This window comes from Zalophus californianus, chromosome 5 (assembly GCF_009762305.2).
Source record: "Zalophus californianus isolate mZalCal1 chromosome 5, mZalCal1.pri.v2, whole genome shotgun sequence".
In the NCBI taxonomy this organism is placed as follows: Eukaryota; Metazoa; Chordata; class Mammalia; order Carnivora; family Otariidae; genus Zalophus; species Zalophus californianus.
Genome location: NC_045599.1, coordinates 89,231,215 through 89,250,013, shown reverse-complemented (window position 1 = coordinate 89,250,013; position 18,799 = coordinate 89,231,215). Strand labels below are relative to the sequence as shown.

At 48.9% G+C, this 18,799-nt stretch overlaps 1 protein-coding gene across 6 annotated transcripts in view; it reads left to right on the top strand.

The window, feature by feature from the left end:
- Positions 1–9,275: 9,275 nt before the first annotated feature.
- NSD1 (nuclear receptor binding SET domain protein 1) overlaps positions 9,276–18,799 on the top strand; it is a 143,544-nt gene continuing 134,020 nt past the window's right edge. For 2 of the 6 annotated variants that reach the window (XM_027606132.2, XM_027606135.2), the window contains exons 1-3: positions 9,989–10,265; positions 11,398–11,511; positions 12,252–12,341. In XM_027606132.2, coding sequence (XP_027461933.2) covers positions 11,482–11,511; positions 12,252–12,341 — 120 coding nt within the window. In that variant the 5' untranslated portion in view covers positions 9,989–10,265; positions 11,398–11,481. Of the gene's footprint in view, positions 9,469–9,694; positions 9,717–9,986; positions 10,266–11,397; positions 12,342–18,799 lie in introns of those variants that run through there. The other 4 variants (XM_027606133.2, XM_027606134.2, XM_027606131.2 and 1 more) reach the window with 4 other exon arrangements.

Sequence of the window (18,799 nt, the reverse complement as noted above, 5' to 3'; positions counted from 1 at the left end):
ATGCCACTCGAAGACCCCCAAGTCCTCCTCTCTGATCTTATTTTTTGCTGTAGGCTCATTAATAAACTAATTAGACCTTCTGAAACCAACTGCACCTTCCCATTGACTATCCAAGCCTGTGCTTCCAGTTTTGATCTTGGAGATGCCCTATCATTTAAGGCCTCTGAAATTCTCCCCAAGGTGCTTATTATCAACTCTAGACCCATAAATTGACTCTCCACATGAGGGACCCAGGACTTTTTTGGGAGGTGGGGGGCCTTTTTTTTAATATTTTACTTATTTGAAAGAGAGAAAGAGATAGAGAGACCATGAACGGGGGGAGGGTCAGAGGGAGAACCAGACTCCATGCCGAGCAGGGACCCCGATGCGGGACTCGATCCCGGGACTCCAGGATCATGACCTGAGCCGAAGGCAGACGCTTAACCAACTGAGCCACCCAGGAACCCAGGAGGTGGGGGGCCTTTTTGATTGTCAGGCCTCAGGTGGTCTTACCACTGACTTCTCTGGAAACTCCCTGGAATTCTCCTTAGATTTCCTGTGTTTTCCCACTGCCTCTCCCATGCCCGCCAAATCAGGCTATGAAGACTGTGTAGTACTGGCATAAAGATAGGTTTATCAGTCAATGGAACAGATTGAGAATTCAAAAATAAATCCATGCTTCTATGGTCAATTGATTTTTCAACAAGGGTGCCAAGACCATTCAATGGGGAAAGACAGACTTCAACAAATGGTACTGGGACAACTGGATAGCCACATGCAAAAGAATACAGCTAGATCCCCATCTCACATTATAAAGTAATTCAAAATGGAGCAAAGCCTTAAATGTAAGAGCTAAAACTATAAAACTCTTAGGAGTTAACATAGGGTAAAATTTCATGAACTGGGATCAGGAAATGGTTTCTTAGATATTACCAGAAACACAGCAACAAAAGAAAAAATAGACAAGTCGGACTGCACAGACATGAAAAACTTCTGTATGTTGAAGGATACCATCAAGAAAGAGAGGGGCGCCTGGGTGGCTCAGTCGGTTAAACGGCTGCCTTCGGCTCAGGTCATGATCCTGGAGTCCCGGGATCGAGTCCTGCATCGGGCTCCCTGCTCGGCAGGGAGTCTGCTTCTGCCTCTGACCCTCTTCCCTCTCGTGCTCTCTATCTCTCATTCTCTCTCTCTCAAATAAATAAATAAAATCTTTAAAAAAAAATAAAAAAAAAAAGAAAGAGAAAAGGCAATCCACAGAATGGGAGAAAATATTTATAAATCTTATATCCAATAAAGGACTTGTATCCAGAATATGTGAACAACTCTTTTAACTCAACAACAACAACAAAAAAGGACAAATTACCCAATTTTTAAAAAAGAATTTATTTTTTTACTTGACAGAGGGAGAGAGAGAGAGAGAGAACACAAGCAGGGGAGTGGCAGGCAGAGGGAGAGGGAGAAGCAGGCTCACCACTGAGCAGGGAGCCTGATGTGGGGCTGGATCCCAGGACCCTGAGATCATGACCTGAGCCAAAGGCAGATGCTTAACCAGCTGAGCCATCCAGGCGTCCCAGACAAATTACCCAATTTTAAAAATGCACAAATAATCTGATAAAGACATACAAATGGCCAATAAACACACTAAAATGTGCTCAGTCATCATTAGGGAGATGCATCATTAAGGAAATGCAAATGAAAATCACAATGAGATACTATTTTATACCTACTGGGATGGCTGTACTCAAAAAAGTAGATAACAACAAGTGTTAGTAAAGATGTGATGAAACTGGAACACTTATACATCACTAGTGGGAATGTGAAATGTTGCAGTCATTTTGGTAACATCTTCAGAAAATTCCTCAGAGTTAAACATGGAGTTACCATCTGGCTCAGCAATTCCACTCCTAGGTATATACCCAAGAGAAATAAAGACATATGTCCACCCAAAAATTTGTACACAAATGTTAAAAGTAACATTGTTCATAATAGCCCCAAAGTGGAAGCAAGCCAAATATCCATGAACTGACGGACATCAGTTGATAAATAGATGTGGTCTATCTGTACAATAGACTATTATTTGGCCATAAAAAGGAGTGCAGTATTGATACATGCTACAAGATGAATGAACCTGGAAAACATTATACTCAGTAAAAGACCACGTACTAAGGGCACCAAGCTGGCCCGTCAAGCCCATGTGGCTCTTGATCTCTGGGTCGTGAGTTCAAGCCCCACATTGGGCACAGAGATTACATAATAAAAAATGTTTTAAATAAATAAAAGGCCACATATTATATAATTTAATTTATATGAAATGTCCAAAATAGGCAAATCCATAGAGAAAAAGAGTAGATTAGTGGTTGCCGCGGCCTAGGAGAAGGGAGGGAAGGGGAGTGACTGCTACTGGGCACAGAGTTTCTCCTTAGAGTAATGAAAATGCTCTGGAATTACATAATGATGATGATTGCATAACTTTGTGAGTATATTAAAAACCACTGGATTGTACACTTAAAAGGTGTGTGTGAATTATATCTCAGTAAAAAGAAAACAGAAATAAGGAGTGAAAAAAAATCAGATAATTTTGGAGAATAGTAATTCGTATAAGTCACTTCAAAAGAAAGATGTGATAGAGTGACCTGGGGTGGAGAGGGGCTCCTCAAGGTGAGGGAGGAGCCAGGAAACCCTGTCTGAAGACGGACTCTTGAATTGATTGACAGAATCCTGGGAGACGTGGGAGGGCGGTCTTCCAGGCAGAGTAAACAGCAAACACAGGCCCTGATGTGGAACAGTTTACACAAGACCAAGTCTCTACTGCCTTCAGAAAAATCCCTCTCTCTCTGGCCCCTCTCCAACAGTTGCTGCCACTCATGCATTTTCCAAACATAGTTTTTGCCTAAGGTCTTCACCTTGGGGATGTGAAGATTTTCCAGAGTATTCTGAGCATGGTTGTTTTCCCAATCACATTTTTTGCCTGAAGTCTGTACCTGATGGGTGCAAAAGATTTTCTGGATTGTTCTGACATGGTTGAAGTTTATGAAACAAGTTCTCATACTTACATACCTTTCATATAAAATCCTTGGTCTACCTGAGAAATGCCTCTCTCCATGTTTCCTTTCAGATGGTTTTTATGAGAAAAGCCACACTTCATCCAAATAAATCTCCCTAGCAGAGCTCCTCAGGAAAGTGGGTGCTGGGAGACCCCTCAGAGCTTCCCAAGGACCTCACTACAAACTCACGGCAAGGCTCTAGGCTGTTTGTCCTAGGACTAGAACCCAGCAGGGGATGGTTGTCATGGGGATGAATAATAGCATAATGGCTTTCATTGAGAAGTGCAGTCATCTTTTTGGACTGATAGTCAATCAGTCGGCTGAGGGAGTTGATGATGGGACCTGGCTTTGCCATTTTAGAAATATGGGGGCTGTTTTCTCTAGATCAATAGAGCTGAATCTATAGGCCCAAGGTTTTGATGAAGAAATAATTTCAAGTGCACATACAGGGCGCCTGGGTGGCTCAGTCAGTTAAGCATCTGCCTTTGGCTCAGGTCATGATCCTGGCGTCCTAGGATGGAGCCCCATGTCGGGCTCCCTGCTCAGCGGAGAGCCTGCTTCTCCCTCTCCCTCTCCCCCCAACCCCGCTCGTGCTCACTCTTTCTCTCTCAAATAAATAAAATCTCAAAAAAAGTGCACATATAATACACCAAAAATTATATTACTTGTAATATATGACTTCAAAAAAAGTCAAATTAGGGGCACCTGGGTGGCTCAGTTATTAAGTGTCTGCCTTCGGCTCAGGTCATGATCCCAGGGTCCTGGGATTGAGCCCCAATCGGGCTCCCTGCTCCGCGGGAAGCCTGCTTCTCCCTCTCCCACTCCCCCTGCTTGTGTTCCCTCTCTCGCTGTCTCTCTCTCTGTCAAATAAATAAATTTAAAAAAAATCTAAAAAAAAAGTCAAATTAGATGTCACCTTTCAACTGTGAGCAGGTTAATATACATACTCTCTGGAAATTCTTTAAAGGAGCACTTGATCAAAAATGTGGAAGACCATTTACTTCGCTAAGCCCTTACCTCAGAGTCTCATCTCTGTTTTTATCTTACCTGACCTCCTTCTAGTACTTCTGGAATGACACTGGGTATGAACTCTGTGCCATCTCACCACTTGCCAGAGCAGGGCCTTTCACAAGCCACTCCTTTCTCAGCCTCTATTTTCTTTGCTTTTCTTTGCTTTTCTTTCTTTCTTTTTTTTTTTTAAGATTTTTTATTTATTTGAGAGAGTGAGAGAGCAAGCACGAGTGGGGGGAGGGGCAGAGGGAGAGGGAGAAGCAGACTCCCCGCTGAGCAGGGAGCCCCACGTGGGGCTCGATTCCAGGACCCTGAGATCAGGACCTGAGCCGAAGGCAGATGCTTAACTGACTGAGCCACCCAGGTGCCCCTGCCTCTATTTCCAACTGTACGATAGGATAATATGCTCTGCATGCAGGAAGATAATTAGGGGGTGAACGTAAAATGGTAATCCTTAGCAGGTAGAAGGTGCAACCACTCTGCTGGCTGCAGGCTGTATCCCCCCAGTCCACTTCCTACTCCTCCCCTTGGAATCAGTACGTTCAGAAGTGCCAGGCTGGGGGCTGAGGGTGCAACTTAACAGGCTCTCTTACTCCAGATCCTATAGGCTCTCTTACTCTTTTGACCCCATATCTATCTGACTCCAGCTCCTATAGATTGTCTTACAGTTTCTGAAAGCATTGTCTGGCACAGAGGAATGTGTGTTTCCCAAACATCTGAGAATCCATTTAGGGAGGGTTGAAGTTTTACCCATTTGGTCCATAATTCAAACCATAATTCTTTTGTCTAATGGAGACACAAGCTTGGAGAAGAGGGGAGGGGACAGATCAGGCATCAGGAAATGTTTCTCTGGTAATTACTCTGAGCCTCACAGTCCTGGGCTTGGTCATTGGAGATCAGAGAAGTGCACGCCCTGAGCCTGTTGTCCCTGGCTGGGACCATATTTGGAAGCCAATAGTTACTGCAGTGGCTCATGCTGGGGTGGGATCAGGGAAGGGTTCCAGGAGGCAGAGTCTTCTAAACTGGGCCCCGGAGGTTGAGCAGGAGTTTTCCGAACAGGAGAAAAGGCAAAGGGAGGAGCATGGGCACAGGCTGGATGAAATGTGGCCTGTCCTGGCACAGGGAGTCCACTGGGCAGCCAAGGAAGTGATGAGGGCAAAAGGGCAGGGGTTAGTGGCCAGCACACACAGGGCTTTCAAAGGAGAATGTCTGAGAAAAAGAACACTTGAAGGTGGAAACTTGAGTCCTTGGGGCTGGGCTACAGGGTCAGGTTAGCAGACAGAAACCTGGTATTTGGGGTAGAAAGGAAACACTGCTGGAAAGCTGTATGGCTTCAGATGTGACCAAGCCTTCCTTGATCTTAAGTAGAAGCCTGATCCAGTTCTGGGGAAACCACTGAGTGGGAAGAGAAAGGAATTCTCAAGTCCTAGACCCATAAGAAGGGATGGTTGTGGTGTTCACCAGCAGCATTTGGGATTAATTACCAAACTTGGCTGTTTAGTCAGAAAGCAGATGACGCCCATGTCCAGGAGGGATGAAGAGCTTGAACTGGGAGATGTGTTAGGAGTTTGGCTCTGACAAAGTCATGCTTCCTCTCTGGAAGATGGAGATAACAACAGTGCCCCACTCAGGACTAAATGAGAGGGTGTCTTGGAGAACATCTGGCACGAAGGAGGAGAAGCCACAACTGTTACTGGAACAAGGCAGTTCTAGCATATCCCAGAGGCAAGGCCCTGGCCAAGGATGTGTTTCTAGGGGAAGTATCAATCTCTTCTGGACACTGCTGGCAGAGTGAGCTTTGTACTGCATAGATGTGATCTAGAATCTGCTCCTTAACCTTCTATGGTTCCCTACAGCCCTCTAGAGAAAGCCTAAATTCTTTAACTTGAACAATAAGGCCCTGCATGATCAGGCACCCATGGCCTTTCCCATCCTCACCTGAGACCTGTTACTGCTTCCCTGACTGTCCCTGAGAACCACCCCGCCCCGAACTCCCAGCACCTTTAGCTTCTCTCTTAGTGCTCAGCTCTCTAGCTTGTTTTCACTTATCTGCCTTCCTCACAAGGCTATGAGTGGAGAACTCAATAAATATCTGCTGAATGAATGAATGAATGAATGAAGGGGGCAGTTCCAAGAAAAAAGGGGTCACTGTACACTGGCCAAATGCCTTGACAAGTATCTATCTCAGCAGGGTAGGAATTATCAGTAACCATAATTCATGGATGAGGAAACTGAGGCTAAGGTAATCTCACTGCCTGACACTTAAATTCCTGAGCACCTGTGGGTGAGGCAGGCACTGTGCTGGGCACTCACAGATGGTATCTGTGTGCCAGCTAAGAGCAACAGATACAAGGCCAAGCACACCAGGTGACAGTTAAGGCCCTGAGACCTTGCAGAAGAGCTTAAACTTTTGGACTTCTTCACAGGGCTGCTGAAGGGTTAAAGGAACTAATGTGTGCCAAGTACCCAGCATGGTGTCCAGTCCAGTATACAGCATAGACTTAGCAAGTATTTGATTCTAATCTTTGTCTTATCGATGGGAGACTCAGGCCCAGAAAAGTTCCCTGAGCTAAGATGAGGAGGGTAGGACAGAGCCCTGTCCCTTCTTCCCTGACTTAAAGAGCCAGTGTCCTTGTGAGAATATGGGGTCCTGTGGGTCCCCTCAACCCAGAACTGACCCACAGGAGGTGCTTGGCCAGGACATGCTGGATGCGGAGGCCCCAGAGGGAGGCTGTTGTAGTTGAGACCACTGCAGTCAAGTTCTACTTAAGAGGCAGGAAGGGCCCCCTGATGTCACCCCAGGGAAGTCCAGGAGGTTTTACCTGGGGTTCCAGCCTCCCCAAGGCCCAACAGGTTCATCCCAGCTGCCTGTCTCCCTTTGGCCCCTACTTCTTTCTCTTGGGGGCTGGGACGTTGGAAAGAGGGTTTCCTGTAGGGCAGTGATGTCCAGAGGTCAGCTCTGGGAGTAACCATGGTCCCAGCACGTCTTCATACCTTAGCACCTTTATTTAACTGTCTTTTCTGGAGGCCTGGGGCTTCCTGAGGCAGGCATCTCACCCTTGTTTTCCCAGCACCCAGCATATTGCCCAGAATGCAGGAAATGGTTGCCGAATGAAGCAATGAATTAATTTCAGGATTCATCAGGTGCTTAGTCTGTACAGGCCCCTGAAACTGACCTTTACCTTAGAGAAACCTCACGCCACCCTGTGCATTGGAAGCCACAGATGAGGAAACTGAGGCTTGGGGCTATTAAGTGACTGGCTCAAGGCCAAACAGGGGCAGTTCTGAGGCCCTCAGGATGGTCTGTGGGAAAGTAAAAGGTTGAGAGGAGCGTTGATGAATTGGGGCAATTGGCAGGGTGTAATTGTCAGTCAGAAATGCTTAGCTCAAATTATTAGGTGTGAAGAAGGAAACAGTCAAAGCTTCCCCACTGAATTGCCCAGAAGGGGTTGGCAGGAGTTTCTCCTTAGCAGAACAAGGGCTGGTCCCTGTAGGGCGGGACCCTGGGGTGTAGACCCAGCTCTTCTCTGGCTGGTCCTAGTGCACAGAACACTGCCAACCTTACTTTGCACTTGGGAACCTTCAGAGTATCTCAGAGGCCCCCTGGGACCCCTATGGGGTCATAGTTGGAGGGGGGGCATTACTCTGGTTCCAGGGGGTAATCTACCCTTCCAGAAAGTCTGCTTGTTGTCTTGGCAGGGCCTGCATCCCAGCACTTACGGTGTGCTAAGCCTGTGTTTACTTGTGTGCCTCCATGGCTGGTCTGTGGGCCTTGGAGAGTAGGAGGTTAGGGGCATCCTGAGCTCCTAGCCTACCGGGACCAATCTCGTGGTGAAGGACGGGAAAGGCTGAAGGGTGGAGTTTAGGGATCCCCGTGCCGATACCGTACAGGGCAAGACCAAAAGTGGCCTTTCTCCCAAGTGGGTTCACGGCTAACAGATAGAAGGGCTGCGGGTAAACACTCCACTGGGGCAATAATTATGCACATTTACTAAGCCCAGGGAGGAATGGTAGTCACGTGGCTCTCGAGGGCGGTGCCCTCAGCTTTGAGATGGAGTTAACTCTAATCACAGAAGGCTTTCTGGAGGAGGCGGGATTTTTATGGCGGTAGATCGTGGTTTTCTCTGGGAACAACGAGGATGCCCTTAGCATTTTTGGTAACAGCTAGCTGCCGCGGTGAGCTTTTTGCCGGGGTACAGGCCCAGGGGGCGACGGAGTCAGACCGAATTGGGGGAAGGGCCTAGGGGGCCGGAGTCCCGGGGTGAGGCTGGGTTTGGGTTCCTTGACCTGTCCTTGCACCGCCTTTGATGATTGGACGCATCGCGGCCGCTCTAGGCCAGGGCTGCGGGGCCCGGGGCGCTGGGTGCAGGCCTCGAGGTCCAAGGCGCCCTGGGAGCAGACAGCACCGGGCCGAAGATTAGGCCATTAGACCTTGCTGGGCCAGCCCGGCGGTCCGCCCTCCCAACGCAGTTCCGCCGGGGTCCCGAAGCCCGGCTCGCAGGGGCGAGGCGCGCGCTCCCGGGGGATCAGGGCTGCAGAGCCGGCGGCCTGCGCTGGGCGGCTGTGGCACGAGAGGGCCATCTGCCTGGGTGCGGAGAACTGCAGCGTCCGCGGTGCGAGGCGCGGCCCCTCCGGGCCCCCAGCCCGCGTCCCCTGCCCCGCGCGCACACACCTACTGACGCCCGCCCGCGCCCGCGGCCCGAGTCCCCGTGCCAGGCCCAGACCCAGACTAGGCGCGGGAGGCGGTGCAGGGATTAGTGGACCCCTCCCCCCAGCGCGCCCCTTGCCCCGCCCGAGGCAGCGAAGACCCCTGGGCCCGGGGGTGGTGAGGGAGCTTCGTCCCGGCGGTGCCCGGGCAGGGGACACGGCCTCACAGGGCGGGGACCGCACAGCGGCAGGCCGAGGTGCGGGCGCGCTGTCAGGCTGCTGCCCGGCTCCGGTGCGGGGGGTGGGCTCAGCGCGGGGGTCGCCTGGCCTCATTCCCCGGCCGAACCCACGGCCGGGCAAGCAGTGCCCGGGCGGGTAACCCGACCCGACCCGGCTCCCGGTCGCTGCTCACCCCGCAAGGCCGGGCAGGGGGAGGGAGAGAAATGAGGGGGAGGGGGAAGGGAAAGGGTGGTGGGTGAGGGGCTGTGGGGACCGAAGGGCCGAGTCCCCGGCCTGTCTGCGCTGCTCTAGGGCGGCTGCCTGTGTTGCCCGGGACGAGCCAGCCCCCTGCCTCGCGGGCGTCGGGCCTGCGGCAGGAGGGAGCCCTGAGGCTGCACAAGCTTGGCTCGGGGAGGCAGACCCGAGCTGCTGCCTCCATTTTGTTTCCTGCTCAGCTTGGTCTGTGGTGATGGTGGTGTGGGTTTGGGGTGCGGCCGGGCAGGGGGTTCACCTGCGGCCGCGCCTGCTCGGGGCCTGAGGCCTCGAAGACCCCAGCCCAAGCCCCCAGGTGAGCCCCGCGGTAGGAGGGGGGGTTGCCTTGGCCTCGGGCCGAGCCGAGCGGGCTGAGGGCAGGTGCCCAGTGGATGGGGAGCCGGGCTGTAACCTAAGATGGAGGTCGGGACTGACGCGGGCCCGAGCGGGGCTGGCGGGGCGGTCGGACAGGCCTCAGCCCGGCCAGGTGCCGCCGGGGTTGGGGCTCGAGTTGGGTAGGGTGCAGGAGCCGTGTGCAGCTCGGGGCCGGCGCAGCGCCCCGAGGTAAGTGAGGGGATCTGAGTGCCACCCACGACGCCCGCAGGCCCAGACACTCCGGGGAGGCGCGCGAGGCCCCTGGGGAGCCTGCCTCAGGCCCCGCCCGGGCAGCCGGGCCGGCCCGTAGGCCCGGGCCGCGAGCGGGCGCGCAAGGGGAGGGGAGGGGGCGGCAGCGGCGGCTCCGCTGATTGGGCGGCGCGCTCGCGAGCCCGACTTCACCCGCCCTGAACCCCGAAGAGTGAGGCGAGGGAGCGCGCGCGCGGTGGGGGAAGGGGTGCGCGCGCACTCGGTGCCCCAGCCGCACGCGGGCCGGCGCGAGGCGCTGGGTCGCACGCGCCGCCGCGGGGGCGCGCGCGGTGGGGGTGTGAGGAGGAGGAGGCGGCGGCGGAATAGGCCGGGGCAGGTCGCGCTCGCTGCCTTCTCCCCTGAAGAGAGACGCGGGGGGAGGGGGGTGCGGCGAGCGGCTCCGCTCTCTCCCCAAGGCTCCGCTCGCGCCCCAGTGTAATGAGGGTCACCCCCTCCCCCCAGCCGGCCCGGGAGGGGGCGCGGGGCACGGTAACTAGTGCGCTGGGGTGGGTGGCGGGCAGGCGCGAGGAGGAGGGAGGAGGTGGCCGGGCGGGGAAGATGGTGGTGGCCGTGAGGTGAGGGGCGCGGGGGAGGGCCGGGCGCGGCGCGGTGTTGGTGGCCCGCGGCGTTGTAGCCGCGGGCCCCCTCCCCCTCCATCACTACCAGCCGGGCTCAGGCCTAGCCGGCCCGGCCGCCGCGAACTTCCTCCCGGCGCGGCCCTTGCCCTGCCGGCCTCCCGCGCGCACCTCGGCCTCCGCCTCCCCTCGGGTAGCCGGCTGGTGGGCGCGGGGCCGGCTGCCCTCCTGCGGCAAACTTTGCTTGCTGCTTAATATTGATGAGTGCGATCGGCTCGGCCAGGAGGTGCTGCCGCGGCTGCGGGAAGGAGCGCGGCCCGGGCAGGCGGCGGCGGCGTCGGCAGCAGCCATGTTTGTCAAGCTGTAGCAGCTGCTGCTGCCCTGACTCGGCTTCACCGGCTGCCTCCGTTTCTCTCCCCCTGCCCGTCCCGGCCTCTGGGCCCTGCAGCCGTGGACTGAGCAGTCCTGCAGTCTGGAAGGCGAGGTTCGGGGTGCACCCGCTTCGGCCGACTCGCCTGCGGCCTGGGCACGGCCGCTGCAAGGGCTTCAGCGCCGGCTGGGCGCAGGGTGCAGCGCTATTGTGACCGCTGCGCCCGAGCGAGCCAGGAAGGGGGGGGTAACCTTTTTGTGCAGCGTCCGGGAGCCCCCCTGGAGCCCTACAGCCCCCTCCCTTTTGGAGATCCGGCCGCTGGACACCCCCCCTCCCCCCGGCGGGGGATGGGGAGGGCGATTCCTGTTTGAGATTTAGGAATTTCTACTGCCAAAGGGATTTTAATTTTAGTTCAGCCCAACTGTCCACCAGTCTGCAGTGCAGGAAAAAGGGACGGGCTGTTTGCATGTGGCAAGATCTGCCCAGCTCCGGGAAGATGGAGTTTGCGGAGGCTCACCGAGGCCATTTTTCCATCGTCAGCTGGGGAACTTTTTCCGCCCATGGAAGTGCAGCAAAAAGGCATCGAGGCCACTAGGCCTTGAGAATTGGCTGCCATTTTGAAGATAAGAGTCAAATGGCCTATAAACTCCGATTAATTGCTGTTTTTGGATTCCAGGTTGATGCTGGCCCAGGATGGATCAGACCTGTGAACTATCTAGAAGAAATTGTCTGCTGCCCTTTTCCAATCCAGTGAATTTAGATGCCCCTGAAGACAAGGACAGCCCTTTCGGTAATGGTCAATCCAATTTTTCTGAGCCACTTAATGGGTGTACTATGCAGTTATCGACTGCCAGTGGAACATCCCAAAATGCTTATGGACAAGATTCTCCATCTTGTTACATTCCACTGCGGAGACTACAGGATTTGGCCTCCATGATCAATGTAGAGTATTTAAATGGGTCTGCTGATGGATCAGAATCCTTTCAAGACCCTGAAAAAAGTGATTCAAGAGCTCAGTCGCCAGTTGTTTGCACTTCTTTGAGTCCTGGTGGTCCAACAGCACTTGCTATGAAACAGGAACCCTCTTGTAATAACTCCCCTGAACTCCAGGTAAAAGTAACAAAGACTATCAAGAATGGCTTTCTGCACTTTGAGAATTTTACTTGTGTGGACGATGCAGATGTAGATTCTGAAATGGACCCAGAACAGCCAGTCACAGAGGATGAGAGTATAGAGGAGATCTTTGAGGAAACTCAGACCAATGCCACCTGCAATTATGAGCCTAAATCAGAGAATGGTGTAGACGTGGCCATGGGAAATGAACAAGACAGCACACCAGAGAGTAGACACGGTGTAGTCAAATCGCCATTCTTGCCATTAGCTCCTCAAACTGAAACACAGAAAAATAAGCAAAGAAATGAAGTGGACGGCAGCAATGAAAAAGCAGCCCTTCTCCCAGCCCCCTTTTCACTAGGAGATACAAACGTTACCATAGAAGAGCAATTAAACTCAATAAATTTATCTTTTCAGGATGATCCAGACTCCAGTACCAGTACATTAGGAAACATGCTAGAATTACCTGGAACTTCATCATCATCTACTTCACAGGAATTGCCATTTGTAAGCAGTTTTTGGTACAACTTAAATATATACATAAATGTACATATACAGGCAAATTAAAGGGAAACATAACTTACTGGTTTTTGGTTGCTTATCAGTTGATGGCTGAGAGCCTATTGCTAATGATAGGCTTTTTGGGGAAATTTTACTTTGATTTTTAAATTTATCTCTGTTGTATGAGTTTGGTTCTTTTCAGATTTTTTCCAATTAACTTTCCATTGAGGACTGGCTAAGAGAACTTTAAGGGCATTTGATTGAGTTCAGATTTTATTTTTCAAATGGAGGTATACATTTGTTTAGGTGTTTTTTTTTTTTTTCTTTTTTAAATGCTTTGGCTTGCTGGTATCATGAGTACAGGTGAACCAATTTCCTGGAGTCCTTTTTTTACACAAGACATGGCTTATTTTTTTAGTTGATGGGTTGACTCTTGCTTCAGTTTGGAGTGCATTTTGGGTACAAATTGAAAGTAGCTAAGATGAGAAGACCTTGGACATCAGTCAAAATTTAAATTAGGCCAGTTTTTCTGAACTACCTGTTCTGAAGGTATAGCATCCTATGTTTTAGATAAATGCCACCATCAGAGTAGGCTCTTGAGCCTTTTCTAGTTTTTAGTTTTAAAATTTATGTATGTATATGTGTGTGGTATGTGTACGTGTATAGAAATAGAAAATCTAATTTGAGTTGTTCAGTAGTGGTGTGTGCTGTTGTTAAAGAGTTGTAAATGATAAAGTTCCTTTTTATTTGATCTTTTGCAGAATTTCTTGATCAGTTAGCATAATGATCAGTTGACTTCTTTTAGTCTCAGTTTCATCACCTTTAAAATCAAACTTCTTGGTTGTTAAAAAATACCCCTCAGCTTTAAATACTTGATTCTAATTTTGTTTCTGTTCAGATGTATCGTTAGGTCATCTTAGTGTCACCACAGAAGATCTCCCTACCCCATGATGACTCTGAATCTTTAAGGATTTAATCAGAAAAAATTTTATGTGGTGATCGTTTTGAGTGCATTAAACATTCAAGGCTATCAGATAGCCTTGATGTTCTTTAAAGTCACAGAGAATGTGGGTGTGTCACTTTTGTTTGTTGATATATATAAAATATTCTTTAGTACTCCTTGGTTTCTTAACTGGCAGTTGCAGATTTTGAAAAATTTGTTTTGGTGGTTATCTTGAGTCTGTAGTGTCCTAAATATTTTTTAGGGTGGCTAGGCTGTGTTGGCAGCCTATTGGCAGCTTAGACAAACCCTTTTTCTTGGGTTCACATTGAAATTATTTTACGTGTATAGTTTTTTGCCTTTGTATTTACATAAAACCCTAGGTCTAACAGTGGAGATAGAGAATCCTCTAGAAGCATATATATAGAAATACAAATCTGTTTATCATCCAAAGAGATGTCAGTGGAGTATTGGCTCTGTTATAAAGAATTGAAAATATTGGAGCCTATGGACAGTATGTTAGGTATCTAAACTGGGATTTAGAAAACTTGTATAAATAGAATTTTTTTTTTTCTGGCAGAAAGTCTAAATTTGCTTAAAGACTTTATGGGCTTGAAGAGGCAAGTAACCTGTTTATTTTAGGCCTTTGGTTTTAGATTGTGGATGCAATCTATAGCTTTGATTTTTGCCTTTGATATTTTTTAACTGAAGATTTGAAAAAGTCAAATTCTGAGAATGCAAATTCAGCTGAACGACATAGCTTGGGAAAGGTGTAATTAAAAGTAATTCTATATGATCACACGCTATTAATACATACAGACCATTCACAGTTGATACATCAGGTATAGAGCACTTACTGTGCATTAGATTCTATGCTCAGGGCGGGATATTTTACTTTTTTGAGATTTATTTTATTTTTTTGAGAGAGAGAGAGCATGAGCGAGCAGGAGTGAGCACGAGTGAGTGCACGAGCAGAGGGCCAGAGGCAGAGGGAGAGGGAGAGAAATCTCAAGCAGACTCAGCACCGAGCATGGAGCCCAACGTGCGGCTTGATCTCAGGACCTGAGATCATGACCTGAGCCGAAACCAAGAGTTGGTTGCTCAACTGACGAGCCACCCAGGCTCCTCAGGGCTGGAAATTTTAGAAAATCATTAGCAAATGCTCTTTGTTTTTTTGTTCTGTGATATTATGGTAGAATAAGATTCTTTTATTATGTGACAGAGTAGTTATTAGGATTATATACTCCCTGTCTAGAATTAGAGAAAGACACATGATTCAAGATCATATTGTCTGTTGTTTTGTATATCTAGCTATAAGCAGACTGTTTGCCTCCTGTCATAAATAAGCAGCCTCATCAGTTTATCCTTATGTGCTTTTTTTTTTTTTTAAGATTTTATTTATTTATTTGAGAGAGAGAGCACAAGGAGGAGGGGAGGGACAGAGGGAGAAGCCGACTGCCCGCTGACCAGGAACCCTGACGCTGGTCTCTGTGCCAGGACTCCAGGCACCCCAAGATTTTATACTGAAAAGTAAATTAAGAATTATGAAATAGGGGACACCTGGGTGGCTCAGTCGCTAACCGTCTGCCTTTGGCTCAGGTCATGGTCCCAGGGTCCTGGGATCGAGCCCCACATCGGGCTCCCTGCTCGGCGGGAAGCCTGCTTCTCCCTCTCCTGCTCCGCCTGCTTGTGTTCCCTCTCTCCCTGTGTCTCTCTCTATCAAATAAATAAAATCTTAAAAAAAAAATTTATGAAAATAAATTTTTTAAACCTCTATCAAAACTTTGGTTATGATGGCAGCTGTTTATCATAATAAGGCAAGAATCAAATAGATGAAAAGAAATTTTGTCCAGTGAAATTCTTTTTTTTTCTAAGATTTTATTTATTTATTTGAGAGAGAGAATGAGAGATAGAGAGCACGAGAGGGAAGAGGGTCAGAGGGAGAAGGAGACCCCCTGCTGAGCAGGGAGCCCGATGTGGGATGTGGGACTCGATCCCGGGACTCCAGGATCATGACCTGAGCCGAAGGCAGTCGCTTAACCAACTGAGCCACCCAGGCGCCCTTGTCCAGTGAAATTCTACAATAGGGAGATGACATACTTTATTTTGGTTCACTCTCATTGTGATCGTGAAGAGGATAAATTTTTGTAAAATAGTTAAGGACTTAATCAGTTTTAGTAAGGTTCTCTTTCAGAAATGTAGGCTCTGGAAAATTTCAAGCATGTTCCAAAGAAGAGAGAACAGTAGAAATTCCCATACACGTATCCAGTTGAAAAAATAACTGCTATTTTACCCATCTTGTTTTATCTTCCCTCCATTGTGTCGTTCACTTACATTTCTTAATCCTTTGATGTTTATCATGTTATTCTTTGAAGCTCCTGTCGTATTATTGTCAGTTGTCATTTGTTTACTGGTTGACCTAGATCATCCTTTCCTTGCCTGTAATCAGAGTGGTTTTTCTTTATTTACATTGACTTTAAGAGACAGCATCTTGGGGCGCCTGGGTGACTCAGTGGTTAAGCATCTGCCTTCGGCTCAGGTTGTAGTCCTGGGGTCCTGGGATCGAGCCCCGCATCGGGCTCCCTGATCAGTGGGGAGCCTGCTTCTCCCTCTCCCCCTGCCTGCTGCTCCCCCTGCTTGTGTTGCTATCTCTCTCTCTAATATATAAATAAAATCTTAAAAAAAAAGAAACAGCATCTTTTCACCAGATTTGTTTGCGGTTTTAATTGTAATTGGCAGTATAATATTAACTTTTTTCATTAGGTGGAGTTAGACACTGTATTGTCCATAGGAAGATGTTTCAATGGAGACTTTTTTTATTTTTTACTTTTTAAAAGATTTTATTTATTTGAGAGAGCGAGAGCACAAGCAGGGGGCAAAGGGAGAGAGAGAAGCAGGCTCCCTGCTGAGCGGGGAGCCCGAGTCAGGGCTCGATTCCAGGACCCCGGGGATCATGACCTGAGCCGAAGGCAGACACTTAACCGACTTAGCCACCCAGGCTCCCCTGGAGACTTTTTAAAAAAAGATTTATTTATTATAGAGAGATCACACACCTGCTGGGGTGGCAGGTGGGGGGAGGGACAGAGGGAGAGAGAGAGAATCTCGAGTAGACTCCCCGCTATGCTTGGAGGAGCCTGACTCAGGGCTGGATCTCATGACCCTGAGATCATGACCTGAGCTGATACCAAGAGTGGGATGCTTAACTGAGTGGGCCACCCAGGCGCCTCTGAATGGAGACTTTTTTGCCATTTAAAAATAGATATTTTGGGGGTGCCTGCGTACCTCAGTCGGTTAAGGGTCTGCCTTTAGCTCAGGTCCTGGGATCGAGCCCTGCTGTGGGCTCCCTGCTCAGGGGAGAGCCTGCTTCTTCCTCTCCTCCCCACTCATGCTCTCTCTCACTACCTCTGTCTCTTTCTCAGATGAATAAATAAAATCTTTAAAAATATATGAAAATAGGTATTTTGGTGTTGTAACAATCCCATACAATCTTGGGGATTCATAAAGTACTCAAAGGGGCGCCTGGGTGGCTCAGTCGTTAAGCATCTGCCTTCGGCTCAGGTCATGATCCCAGGGTCCTGGGATCGAGCCCCGCATCGGGCTCTCTGCTCCGCGGGAAGCCTGCTTCTCTCTCTCCCTTTCCCACTCTCCCTGCTTATGTTGCCTCTCTTGCTGTGTCTCTCTCTCTCATGAAGTATCAAAAAATCACCCCCTATACTGAGTTCTGTGCTGTGGATGATTAAGTGGTTAGAGAGTTAAGTGGAGAGATGAGTGAAACCTAGAGTACTCAAGCTTCAAGGAAGTATTGGAACTTGAATTGGTCTTGGTTGGGTTTGGCTAGGTTTAGAAAGGTACTTTGGATGTGGAGAATTAAGTGAACGTAGTATTGGGGCGCCTGGGTGGCTCAGTTGGTTAAGCGACTGCCTTCGGCTTGGATCATGACCCTGGAGTCCCAGGATCAAGTCCTACATCTGGATTCCTGCTCAGCAGGGAGTCTGCTTCTCCCTCTGACCCTCCCCCCTCTCATGCTCTCTCTCTCTCTCAAATAAATAAATCTTTAAAAAAATGAATATAGTATTTTCAGGGGGTATTTGTTGGGGATTGGTTGAGTAGCATGGGTGTAGTCAGGTAATAGGGCCTAGAAATCTGGACTGTGGCATTTGGTGTTGAAAGGATAAGATTGGGAGCCAGCAAGAGATTTTAGCTGAGAAATGATATAAAATTTGTGTTTGGAAAACTTAGACTGGGGAAGAATAGAAGCAACAGGATGTAGGAATCTGTTGCAATAGTAATTAAAACTTGGACTTGGGCTGAGTCAGTAGTAGAAAGAAAGAGGGGGATAGTCCAAAAGATTATTTCAGAGGAGGGAATTGGGCAGTCCTTCTGGGCTGCCTGGTTTGGAGGCAAAATTGGAGTCTGGATTTGAGGAAAAGAGGGTGAGTGCAGATGATACGTAAGGCTTTTGTTGGTTCCCGAGATAATGATTCCTCAGGGATTCTCTTCTCTGCTCTCATTGCAGCAATTCTCTACTCTCTCCTTTCCTGTCTCAGAAGAAAATAGATCCTATCTCCATGCCTCTCAGGTTCTACTCTTTGACTCCCTCCTTGGTGAGGACCTTATGTTATTCATTATTCTTTCCTCTTTTCCTCTGGAGTCTTTATTCTCTACTTTTCTAATATATCACTTTTTCTGCCTAAAAATGGGATGACGTCTTCCTATTCTAAAGGAATCTTTGTGTATCCTATAATCTCTCCAGGGATATTTCCCCTTTATGGAGAATTTCTTTGAAGAGTTATTTACTTCGTTTACCTCTCCTTAATGTTCTGGGGATTGGCTTTTTTATATCCTCCCATCTGCTGCAACTGTTCTTTTATAAGTCACAGATGATATTTCAGTACTATATTAGATTTGCGGCATTTGACTACCACTCCTTTTTTTTTTAAATTTTTTTATTATTATTTATTAGAGAGAGAGATTGAGCATGAGAGAGGGGAGGGTCAGAGGGAGAAGCAGGCTCCCCACTGAGCAGGGAGCCCGATGCGGGACTCGATCCCGGGACTCCAGGATCATGACCTGAGCCAAAGGCAGCCCCTTAACCTACTGAGCCACCCAGGCGCCCCTGACTACCACTCCTTTTAAACAGTCCTTTGACTTCTTGCTCTCTTTTCTTGCTCTTTCATTTTCTGCAGTCTCATCCACTTTCATGGATTCACTTTACTGCTACTCTGCTGTGTGAAAATGCACTTGACCTGACTTCTGAGCTTCAAACCAAGAAATTCTAGTTACTAACCCACCTTCTCCTACCAAGTCATTCACTTTTGAACCTATCCCTTGTATTGCCAAATGTGCATTTTCTTCTGTGTTAATGATGGCATCATCCTCCTGTTCATTTCAAGGGTGGAAACCTTGGAGTAACTTACTCATTTATGTGATCAAACCACATATGAGTCCTTCCTCTGTGCCAGGCACTGCTAGTATTAAAAAAAAAAAAAAGTTAAGACATAGTGTTTGTTTTTAGGGAACTTTA